General features: G+C 35.7%; 2 protein-coding genes across 3 annotated transcripts; one reads left to right on the forward strand and one right to left on the reverse strand.

The window, feature by feature from the left end:
• Positions 1 to 65: 65 nt before the first annotated feature.
• LOC138945222 (RUN domain-containing protein 1) lies at positions 66 to 5,251 on the reverse strand. Its single transcript, XM_070316587.1, has 10 exons — positions 5,081 to 5,251; positions 4,773 to 4,975; positions 4,403 to 4,496; positions 4,126 to 4,293; positions 3,396 to 3,576; positions 3,227 to 3,321; positions 2,131 to 2,958; positions 1,828 to 1,925; positions 1,598 to 1,692; positions 66 to 1,537 (listed from the first exon to the last, which is right to left on the reverse strand). The coding sequence occupies exons 1-10, from the start codon at positions 5,081 to 5,083 to the stop codon at positions 1,431 to 1,433; spliced, it is 1,872 nt and encodes a 623-aa protein (XP_070172688.1). The 5' UTR covers positions 5,084 to 5,251; the 3' UTR covers positions 66 to 1,430.
• A 312-nt stretch (positions 5,252 to 5,563) lies between these two features.
• Positions 5,564 to 11,702, forward strand: Muskelin (muskelin 1). 2 transcript variants are annotated; one of them, XM_070316583.1, is made up of 12 exons: positions 5,564 to 5,665; positions 5,878 to 5,947; positions 6,016 to 6,158; positions 6,236 to 6,440; positions 6,512 to 6,704; positions 6,796 to 7,031; positions 7,366 to 7,646; positions 7,733 to 7,904; positions 8,002 to 8,208; positions 8,377 to 8,568; positions 8,906 to 9,148; positions 9,272 to 11,702. In XM_070316583.1, exons 1-12 carry the CDS (start codon positions 5,577 to 5,579, stop codon positions 9,506 to 9,508), a joined length of 2,268 nt encoding a protein of 755 aa, XP_070172684.1. In that variant the 5' UTR covers positions 5,564 to 5,576; the 3' UTR covers positions 9,509 to 11,702. The 2 variants fall into 2 exon arrangements, with proteins under 2 accessions (XP_070172684.1, XP_070172685.1); XM_070316584.1 differs by having other exon boundaries at positions 7,736 to 7,904.
• Positions 11,703 to 12,199: the final 497 nt, after the last annotated feature.

Genomic DNA, 12,199 nt, shown 5'->3' on the forward strand with positions numbered 1-12,199 from the left:
TGTACAGATATCTAGAATAGATGGATTGACACGAAATTTTACTGTGTTTTTCTTTTGTGTGTATATTATATTAAATATCTAAAGCACTGATATGTGTAGACCAATCAGAAAACTGTATTATTGTACATAACAACTACATTTTTACATTGCATCGTAGATATATTTTTTGCAGCCACATATTTTTTTACTTATATATATATATATCTATATGGGACTAGTTTAAAATAATTCACCGGTTTTATAAAAAGCATACTCGGTTTACATCTTATTTATATTAATATAAGATATATATTACATGTATTTTATGTATGTTGCAGACTCTTTGTAAATTTAGCATTCTGTTTACATAAAAGGCCTGGGCTTTTTATGAAACACCAAAAAGATTCGACGCTTTATAAAGAGGCTAAACCTTTTTGTAGAAAAAATTCTGATTTTATAAAAAGCCTGTATACGATCTTGATATATATATATATATATAATATTCTCTTATACTAATGTATGTGTAGATATACATAAAACGCCTTATATATAATATAACATGTTCAGTGCACCAAGTTTTTAGTCACAATATCATGATATTACACATCTTTGGTATATTTATCTCTCTTTCTCTCTATGCGTCGTGATGCTTAGCATAAATATGCAAAATATGGAATGATCATTTTTCGAGATGACTAGCTTTGCTCGATTCAGTTCTTGTATCTTTAACACGCCTTGAGCTTATATTCAACAAAATATCTCGATAGATATGTAGATTCTAATCAGAATTTTTTTCAATACTTGTGAACTCTATCATTCTATATAAGCAAAAATCAAGAAACAAGTTCATACATTTATAACCGATTTATATGAATATCAATGTGGTATCTTGAAGGGTAAATCATTATTACGCCTAATAGTTATTGCAATTCTCTGTCTCTCTCTCTCTATATATATGTGTGTGTTTAATATGTACTGAATGCTTAGAGACTAAGAAAAGGAACATATTTGTGATATTAATACTTTGAGAATCTCCTAATGCGTGCTCATATACAGTGTGAGTTACCGGAAATAAAGTATCTTTCTTGAACTGGAAGTATAAAAGAAAACATATAGAGCACAATTTGGATGGCTTTAAGCACTTGTAACATTTTTACAATTACATTTAATATGAATATAATATTCCATTAAAAAGAAAACATTAATAAAGAGAAAAAGAATGATATTTATCAAGTTTACCTTTACTTAAATTATGTTCCAAATATCTTCGTACTTGCAAGAGAACTGCATTATAATATTCTATTCCTAGTGACTCACCTTGTACATTTTTATCGCTCACATGTACATTTCTTTGTGTTATAGCTTGTTATGGAAGATACCAAACGATATATATAAGTACTATATGGCTTACATTGTCATTTACACAAAATGTTAACGATGAGAGTGTACAATCAAAATGCATCCTTTATGTTCTGAAACTGTCGCACGGCCAAGTCTACTGGTAAGTTAAACTTGTAACTAGTCAAGCGGTCCAAAGTGTGAAACGCGTCTTGGAAACCTAAAAGTTTCGCTGTTAAAAATATCATTTCTCTCCGATTATTCAAATTTCGACACATACCTGTCTTTACGACATAGCTCCATGAGAGATAATAATTTTCCAGAAGATATTGACATTGCAAAATCAACTTTAGCCATATCACCAGTTTATTGGCGCTAAAAACAACAATTATTCAATAAAAATTAATATAGCAATATAAATAGCTAAATAAATATCGACTATTGAAGAGCTAAAATAAAAGAACGATAGCTCTATCTTATAACTTGAGAACACCATGTGTCATTACTCACTTTAAAGCCGCGCATACGAATGCTTTGAAGTGCGAATCGTAACTTCGTTTGTACGGACTGTGGGAGGCAATAATGTTACCTATGGTCGTCAATAAGCTCTATAAAAAAATACATAGAGAGATAAATGACGAGATTCTCATTTACAGATCACACAATGTCCAATGGAATCTTATTGCGATCCAACGAAACGACGATTCTCGAAAGCGACCAATCGCAGAGAATTTATAGCACATCTATTTTATTTTATTTTTTCGTCAATCGCAATTTTCTGGTCATCCTATATCTTTTATAAGAAGCAGATACCTGTTTCGATGAGGCTATTCTCCCAGCAGCGAGATCGAGATTGAAGCTCTGCGACAGTTTCTGCGCGGGACTGGAATTGTAACGTCGCCCGTTTTTTATCTCGTAATACTTGAGTATCAATTCCCAGACGTGCATGAAATTCGCCGACGTAACGTTGCGCTGCGGGAAGCAGCCGACGAACGGCACCACGCTGGATCCAGAACGCGTCACGTCCGCGGTCAAGCCGTGCTGTACGAGATCCCTGATAGAGATCGCGAGGTGCTTCCTCACGGCGGATGTGAGTCTCGCATTGGCGTGCGACGCCGAATCCGAGTCAGACGTGTAATCGTTCTCATTGTCATCAATATCATCGTCGTCGTCCTCCTCGTCGTCGTCGTCATCGGGCCGACGTTGCTGTCGCTGCGACGTCTCCGCGATCGTCTCCAGCACGTGCTCGACGGCGATGTCCAGTCTCGTACGCAGATCGCGCCAATTGTGCATCGGATTCTTCGTACCGCCAAAATTCCGACGCACCCGTTCACTGCCGCAACCCAGCTGCGACATCAGAAACATATGCAGGAGCGCGACCACCTTCCGAACGGTATTGAGGGTCCTGGTGCGGCTGGCGCTATTCGCATCCCCTTCGACTGGTCCCCTTCCCCGGTCGAAGCGCCGTTTGGCGCCGTAAGAGGCCGATGAACCACCTGCGTGCACCGGACACGCGCACGTGCACGCCAAGGTTTCCGTGCTGACTTCACCTTGAAGGTAGTTTATGAAACGCTCCAAATCAGCGACCTGCGTCTTTAGTTGGGAGACAAGTTGCTCCTTCATCTTCAACGGGCTGACGATCTGTCATATGACGTATATATTAGTAGTTGTTTCGAATATATTGCATAAAAATATTACGTTATGCTATAAAGGTCTCAGAAGCAGCAAATGTTCTTTTGATCACAGCTCGTATGGCTAGTTTAAGGATTATCTTTCTTGAGAGAAAGAATATTTCGTTCTTTTTCAATTTTAAATACTGTATATTTTTTATTTCGAATTAAGATTCTGTCAAAGTTGAGACATTAAGTTGAGACATTCCAAGCGTAGCAATTTTTGAAATTTGACATACTTGACTTATAGCGTAATCGACTTGCCACCTGAGATCGTCCGCCGGTAATTTGCACAGATCGTCGACGTCAAAATTCAACTTTTCTTTTAAATGACCTGCGAGCGAAGCGATTTTTATCTTACGTTCCCTCTTTCGCGCAATACATTTTCAATAAAATTCTAAAACTCACTAATTATGATATTTTGTCTCTCGAGAATGACGCTCTGCGGTAGATCGGCATCACCAGTTTCGTATGCGTATTTTTCCAAATCCTCCAATTGAGATTTCAATTGACTTATCAGCTCTCTCTGTTTCGTTCTCTGCATTGCCATTTTGGATTCAACTTCCGCATCAGTAATTACATCAGTTACCTACAGTTACATTCAATGCGATTGAACTATCAAATAATATTAGATAACTATAAATATTAAGAAAAAAAGAAGTAATGCGTAATGTTCTTTTGTCACTACTATGCTATAACCAAAAAAATGTAAAAAATTATAACAGACATTTAAGCCTGCTTTTATATCTAGGACAGTTAAATTAATTAGAGAAGGATTGGATGTGTCTGGATATGAAAATAAAAGAAAAATGTGTAGAAAAATTTTATTGCGCATTCACACACAGAAATAATATTAAAAGAACAAAAAACACAAGTATAAAACATAAATGTAAGTTTATATCTTATATAAATAAATAAAATATGAAACAAAAAAGAAATAAAACGTAATAAATATGAAATAAATATAATTTAAAAAGGAATAATTAGACATGACTAGATGTAAAAACGAATAATAAAGGTATGCATCAAAGCGATAAAAACATAGTCAAACAAAGCGATAAAAAAATTAGCGAAACTATTACAAGAAAGTTGTCTACGCTGAAAAAATTGAAGAGAATTTGCTTTTTATATGGCTTACACTTCGATCGCAGGCTACAGAGGAGATCGGCGTGATAGATCTGCTCTCTAATAGTAAGCTGTTTGGTACATCTGGTATTCCCCTAAATGCGAATTCCTCCAACTCTTTGAGCAGTGTTTCCTTTTCGCTAGCTGGCGCGTCCACAATCTGTCGTAGACGAAATTGAACCTACGCAAGAGTTTCCATTAATCAATATATAAGTGTGATTAGGCGCGAAACAAGACAATACAAAGTAAATTTAATTTTAGATGAATATAAATAGTTTCGATCCTCGCACCTGAGCAAAGTGGGTGGTTAATGCTATGAGAGACGAGTTCAACATCTCCTGCTCCTCCTCCAATATCTTTACTCTCTCCATATCATAAGCAAGACTAGAAATATAAGAGAATATTACTTTACTTACAATACGTGGAAAAATTTATTCTCCATATACATTTTTAATTGTAATTTTTATGTAATAATGATATAGGCTCTTATTTATATAACTGTTTTTACTCTTACAAAGAGTAGAATATGTTTTTATAGTTTGATCATGTATTTTTTAAACATGCTCTCTATCTACAGAATATATATTATAAATATTCCAAAATATATTAATAGCGGTTTATACTTAAAATAGAGAGATAGAGAGAGAGAGAGAGACGTACTTGTCTACGTTGGCGTTGACGTATTTGTACTCGTCCGCGAACTCGTCGCCGTCATTCGCGCCAACGGGGGCCCATCTCTCCCCGGACGGTCTACTCTCGCTGCTCTCATCCGAATTTTCAATTTCGTCACTCTCGCAGAGTGCCCGCGAGTGTCGTCCTACATCGTTCATCGTCTCCTTATCGCTCATCAGCTCGCCTACCTCCTGGTTGGCATGTTAACAATACAAAAGCATATCGATCTGTACAACTCTTCGTATGTCGGACACATCCGGATCGGACAGCTTGATATCTCGCGACCGTTTACGTACCATGACAGTTTACGTTCCGATGCGCACGATGGCTATCTCGAACGCAGACGATCCGGAGAGACTCTAGATCGCAGACTCTCCCTTTTTCTTTTCTTTTTTTTTTCAATAATCTAAATCATTATATTAATTGACCAGATGCGCACGTGTACGGCCGTGACGCTATACAGACTACAGACGTCAGACGGATAAAGCATAGACAACGAGAGAGAAGATACGGACGCGGTATGGAGATACGGTGGATAAAACCCGCGCATGCGCAGTAGCAATACGTAACAGGCCTCACAAGGAGGAAAAGGTTCATTTGGACACAACCATTCATATCGACCGGTATCTAGAATAACTAGCATGATTGACCAATTAAAGCGCTTCATTTTCAACTGGTCAGAAAGTGTAGAAAGTGCAAACAAATCGAAATCTATATTGAATGGCCGTTCTATTCTCTTGCTACGTCTGTGACGTATCTCGGAGCGGTTGAAGGTTATGTCATTTGTATAACATGGCGTCGAGCGAGAGTGGTGATTTTCAAAAAGTATTGGAGTATCGGATTTACAAGTGCTCCAGTTATTCTTCCTGTTATATACCCGAGTGAGTGTCCAAATCGGCGTCCGTAAGTCGTATCGCGGCTGTTTTGAGGACGATCGACGGGAAAAAAAAAATTTTCTGTATCGCGATCTCTTAACCTAAAAACGATTGATCTCAGCAAATCACTTTTCATATTCCATATAAATCATAAAGAGATGCAGGAGTACCGATCTCGCGATTCATCGATTCGTTTTGTTTGTTTTGTTTTTTTCCAGAAATATCATCGTCGATATACCATCGGATCAGACTTCACGTTGGTCCTCCGATATCGACAATCATCCGCAGGTAAGAATTGTCCGTATACGCCTATATCATTTCTCGCGTTACTACTTATTGTCTCGACGATTTTTCAGTACCTTATTCTTAAGCTTCAAAGTCCTTCCATTGTCAAATACATCACCTTTGGTAAATATGAAAAGACGCACGTGTGTAATATAAAAAAGTTTAAGATATTTGGTGGATTGGAACCAGAAAACATGATGGAACTTCTCGAAAGGTTTACTTCGACAATTCATTTTTCTCATTAATTCGCTTTGTCCTTTATATTATCTAACCTAGACTTTAATGTTTCAGTGGACTGAGGAACGACTCGATACCAGAAACATTTGATCTAAAGCATGTTTTGGGAAATGAAGGAAATTGCTTTCCCATTCGATACATAAAAGTGCTTCCGCTGCAGTCTTGGGGTCCTAGTTTCAACTTTTCCATATGGCATATAAGACTAACCGGTATCAATGAATTCAAGATTGTAAGGCCTTGTCTCGAGTGGTTCAACATGGTAAATCCATCGTGGAATGGGAAGCTTCTTAATTGTGAAAAATGAAAATATAATCATGCATCGTATTGCAGTATCGGCAAAAGGAGATAATAAGACTGTGTATGAAACACTTTCGACAAATGGAACAACCCGAGATTGTCGAGACCCTGCAGAGGATCACCGGCGTCCCGTTGGAGGATCCGCGATTGTCGACGCTATACAATTTATTGGTTACCAAGGGCGAACATGGGCAAGCGGAACGTTTCATCAGCAATGCGCTTTCGAGTGAGTCCAAACGCGATCGCGTTTAATCTCTCTTCCGTGTCTGTTTCACAGCCGTGACGCTTATAACATCGTTAAATGCGTTAATTTTTAGCGGGGCTCTTAAGCGATTATATCAATGCTCAAACTTATAGAGCAATTTGGACAAAGTTATCGTCTAGCGAACCCAAGCCCGGGATGCGGGGCGGCCATCAGATGGTGCTTGATCCTACGGCCGAGGTACTTTATCTTTTCGGTGGGTGGGACGGTAACCAGGATCTTTCCGATCTATGGTCTTACGATATAGAAGCCAGCAAGTGGATGTTGATATGCAAGGACACCGAGGCGGTGGTTGGTAGTACTCGATAAATTTAATTCTATTATACAATATGATTTGATATATACTGCAAAAAATGCAGTTTATCTTTTATTTCTTTATATCTGCATACGTATATCGATAGCATGTAACGAATATATGCTTTGTAATTGTTTACTCAATAATATATCTCTTTGTACTACATCAAGCTGCACCTTGAAAGAGAGAATCAATATGGAAATTTTTCTTGGATATATAAATATATGAAAAATTAGTTTATGATTAAATTTGATTTATAGCGTATAATTGTCAGACCAAGAGCGGAGCCTTTGTTGACTACTCTCCTCTCACAATCTGTGTTATTTTTAGGGTGGCCCGAGCGCGCGTTCGTGTCACAAGATGTGCCTAGATCCACAAAGACGACAGCTATTCACGTTAGGCAGGTATCTGGACACACAATATCGCACATGTGAGAATCTGAAGAGTGACTTTTACGTTTACGACATTGAGTCGAACAAATGGACGCAGATCTCGGAGGATACAGGAACTATGGGCGGCCCGCCGCTTGTATTCGATCATCAGATGTCGATGGATATGGAGAAACGCACCATCTATGTATTCGGTGGACGAGTACTGGCTCATCCGACGAAGTAAGTTACGTTGAAAAAAAAATGGCTTCACTCGCATTCTATTTATTTATGGATTCGTTCTGATGTTGTTTCTTTGATCACTCAAGCAGTGCTGATGAACACGGTCTAATACCGGAGCCGCATTTCTCGGGACTGTATTCCTATCATGTGCCGACCGGGACTTGGACGAGACTCGCCTGTGATATCGCCGATAAATCGTGCTCAAAAGATATGCCAATCTACAGATCCCGCGCCGGTCACTCCATGCTGTTCCATCCGGTCGGTATCCTAATTTTTGATTGACATAAATATAATACTAAGAAAAAGAGCGCGCTTTAGACAAGACATTAATAACGCATACTTGTAATCTTCCCAGCAATCGAGAAAGTTGTACATATTTGCTGGTCAGAGAGGCAAGGAATATCTGAGTGACTTCTTCACTTACGAAGTCGATACGCAGCATATCGAGTACATAAACTATAACGAGTTCGGCACGACGAAAGAATCCGGTCACGTTCCCGCGGCCGGATTCACACAGAGAGCGACCATGGATCCTGAACTCGGCGAGATTTACGTTTTATCGGTTTGTATCACACGCCCAGTAAAATTTATAATCATTAAAATTATATAAATCATTAAGGCTATATAAATCATACATTGGTTGCACACAAATATATGTATTACATAATCATTATAATCATACATATATTTAATGTAATTCAATGTATAGAAACGACACAATATTTCTCAGGGTCTGAGCAAAGATAAGGATAAGAGGGACGACAACGTGCAAAATTCTTTCTGGGTGTACAATATTCAGAGCAGCAAATGGTCGTGCATATATCGCAATGAGAACGTCGGCGAAAAATATTGGAGCAAAATGCAGGATTACGAGCCGTGTCCGAGATTTGCGCATCAGCTCGTTTATGATCCCACAAGAAAGGTATGTCATGATTTTGTATCGATTTTTCTTTCTCTAAATAAATACATAAATTTTGTAAATCATTAAGTAACTTCTGTTTGATATAGCGATACAAGTATATTTTAACTTCAAAAGTGTAACTTTTCTGTAAAAATTAAAAAAGTATGCAATTAATATTTTCTGAAGCTATCGATAAAGTAACATTACAAGATTATTATAAATTGTATAGAAATGTTCGAAAGTATATACAATAGTTATAATTTTTGTAGTCGAATAGTTTATTTTTATTTGAATAAAAAATACGCTTGCGATGACAATGAATTCAGTGATAATATTTTACAAGTTACTTTTTCATCAGGTTCATTTTTTATTCGGCGGCAATCCGGGTAGGTCTTGTTTACCAAATCTGCGTCTCGATGACTTTTGGCAATTGGAATTGCGCCGACCTACGGCCGAACAAATCTTGAAGAAATGCAAATTAATCATTAGGACGCATAAGTTCAAGGAACTTGCCTTGAGCAACAGTATAGAGGCTCTTGAATATCTGCAGACGAAAATCTTCGAGATTATCGATCATAATGACATGCAGCAAACGAGAGAGGTATCGAAATGAGAAATCACATTTATATAATTGTTACTTATTTATGATTATTACTCATGGGCCAAATTCTGTTAAACGTAAATGTTGAAATCTTACTCATCTTCAGTTGCTACTTTTTTGCAGTTTCAATTATTGACGTCACTTTTATTCCGGATACAAAATAGTTTGTCAGGAGACACTTCCCAGTCGAACACAATTCTGAACGAAGTAGCGGCCGGCACGACAACGGCGCAGCAAAGCACGAATGTAGAGCGCGATGTACATAATTTGCGAACCGAGCTCTACGACAAGCTCGTGGAATTCTTTCCGGAATCCTTGACACAACCGCGAGCGAATCTGATCGATCTCTTGCCGTTATAATGGACGCAGCGACACGGATCGTAAGATTCTAATGACGAAATGTTCTCTGGTGCATGTTACATTATTTTTTTCTTTTTTCATTCTTGCTGTTTGAGACGAGAAATTTTTTCGTCAATTCTGCAGATCGATGACGAGCTTTGCCATACTTTTACTGGTGCGATTTGCTCTTCTACTTTGGATAAACTATTTTTAATCGCGGGAAAAAACTGTTACAGCATGTTGGGAAAGCTCCCTTGGGCAATCTTATTTATTTTTATTCTTTTTTTGTCCTTATGAGAGCCCCTAAGTTATTAGAATTGTTGGAGAGTTTCTTTTTCATAAATCCACAAAGAACTTTTATGAAACAGAACATCCTTTTTGCTTGTCTATACTTATTGACGATTATGTATTATTTGTTAGATCAATCCCTTGAAACTTTGTGATATCGATAGCTTTCTAATCGACTGGTTAACTAATACATAAGTAAGCTTTGATTGTAAAGATTGATTTTATAGGTTACTTTTTTCATATTCTGTAACTATGTGTTTATAGCGCAGCCATAAAATTGTTATTATGTTTGCTGAAATAATATATTTATCGAACGAAAGGCTAGAAACGATAGATGCATTAAGAAAGTTTCTTACCGACATGTGGCGATTTAATATTCGCGAGATGTTTCACTCAATACCGATATACCTACACTCGATTACTTTTGACGCGAGAAAAGTCTAGAAACTATTCACTTCGCTAAATTCAATCATAATTTTAAATTTAACGAAACGAATAATTATATTTCTTGATTAAAAAAGAAGAATATAGTGACAAAACGACATAAAAAATATTATGATCGATCCATATAAAACACTTTCTTATTCAGTTAATTATAATTTTAATTTCTAATTAATTTAATAAATTATACTTTATTTGATCAATTATAATTTTAAATTATAATTAATTTTTTTGTGTGCGAATAACGCGACATTTTGTGCACTGATGTGGCCATAATATCTGTTTATTCCACAACTAAATAAACGTTTCTCTACATATTTTTCACGCCACAAAAGCAACAGAGGTATTTCGGGCAATCGAGTTGGATGAAACATCCTGCTCATATATCGACATTTTTCCTCTCTTGTAAAATATCTTTTCTCAGATATATTAGTTCTATACTTTTGTTATATTTTTCTTCCACGTTCAATTAATTGAAGAATAAGTTTTTACTCACCAGGAATGCCTTTTAAAGTCGAAATGTAAAACCTGAAAATGTGTATTATTGCAAATGTCGACGCGAGTTGATAATGGGATTCATTTTCCTTTTTCGACTTCTTCATAAAAAGATGTTATTAGCTCTTTCTAACGCAAGGATAAATTTAAAAATCCTTAGATTCTTGTTAGTATGTAAATATTGGCAATAATAGTCATATGAGATTTTTTCTGTATCTTAATCCTCTTTGCGATGATGTGCTTGTTTTATTGTTTGTTGATGACTGAAAGATCTTGTATATAATGATTGTATCACCTGTGTTCCATAATCAGCCTCGCGAGTTTAAAAACATTATAAAAAATATATAAGCGAGAATATAATGTAACTATATGTATATTATGAAACGTTAGGAGAAGCGAGAGACTATTCAACTGCTAAAATCCGAACGTGGCTTACCTTTTTGTACATACATAATATATAATTATACGATATAAGGAAAATGGAAGATTTTTATAATGTGATTCCAGTTACTCTAGGTTTCTACAAGGAATTGTAAAAAGAAAATAAAGAACAAAGGATATTAAGAGATACAATATATATGTATATATATATATGTATGAACTATAGTGACAAAAGTGTAGTTTCTGTTGTTAAAAAAACAAACAAAAAAGAACCGATGAAACGGTATCGCTGATCGCTGCCATTCCTCCAATATATAAATACATACACAATAGATGTCTCGAAGTTGGAAGGATTAGAATATTATACGTATATAGACATATGAGAGATATGACATACGAAACATTGATTTCTTCATGCTTCGAGACGTGAACGAAATGAAACATTAATATAGTCGCGCCAATACTCTCTAGTCAGATGAAAAGAATAAATGTTTATAAAGTACATATAAAACTAACGACGAGTTTGGGATTTATTTATAAACATAAATTCGCTTAAAGAATTCCAAATTTATTCATTGGGATATATTCTCTATCCAAGATATTATCGTATAGAGATAATTATATATATATAGGTATATAAAATTATAATATACGCGATAATTATATAATATATAATTATAATTATTTACATACGTAATTATATTATATATATATAATTATAATGTGTATATATATATATATATATATATATATATATATATATATATATATATATATATATATATATATATATAATATACAAATGCAATATATATCGCATGAGAAGACAGACAAATGCATAAATATTAACATTATGTTAACAATTGGATTTAAAGAACTGAAAGAGACCAATAATAATTGATTAAATAACATGTAAAATATAAGTGTAAAGTTTCTCAGTCTCTATTATTAATGTTAAATGTATATATGTGTATGAGCAATATATAAATTATATAATACACTCTTATCGCAAGGAAGCTTTATACACTGGTATTCGCAGTAGCGTCGACTTTCCCTTGTGCTTCATCCATTATTATTTACGAGTACTCTGCGTTGATACCACTGCTT

The sequence above is a fragment of the Polyergus mexicanus genome, unplaced genomic scaffold (assembly GCF_030449975.1).
Source record: "Polyergus mexicanus isolate NDT 795.1 unplaced genomic scaffold, iyPolMexi1.0 SCAF_3, whole genome shotgun sequence".
Taxonomy (NCBI): Eukaryota; Metazoa; Arthropoda; class Insecta; order Hymenoptera; family Formicidae; genus Polyergus; species Polyergus mexicanus.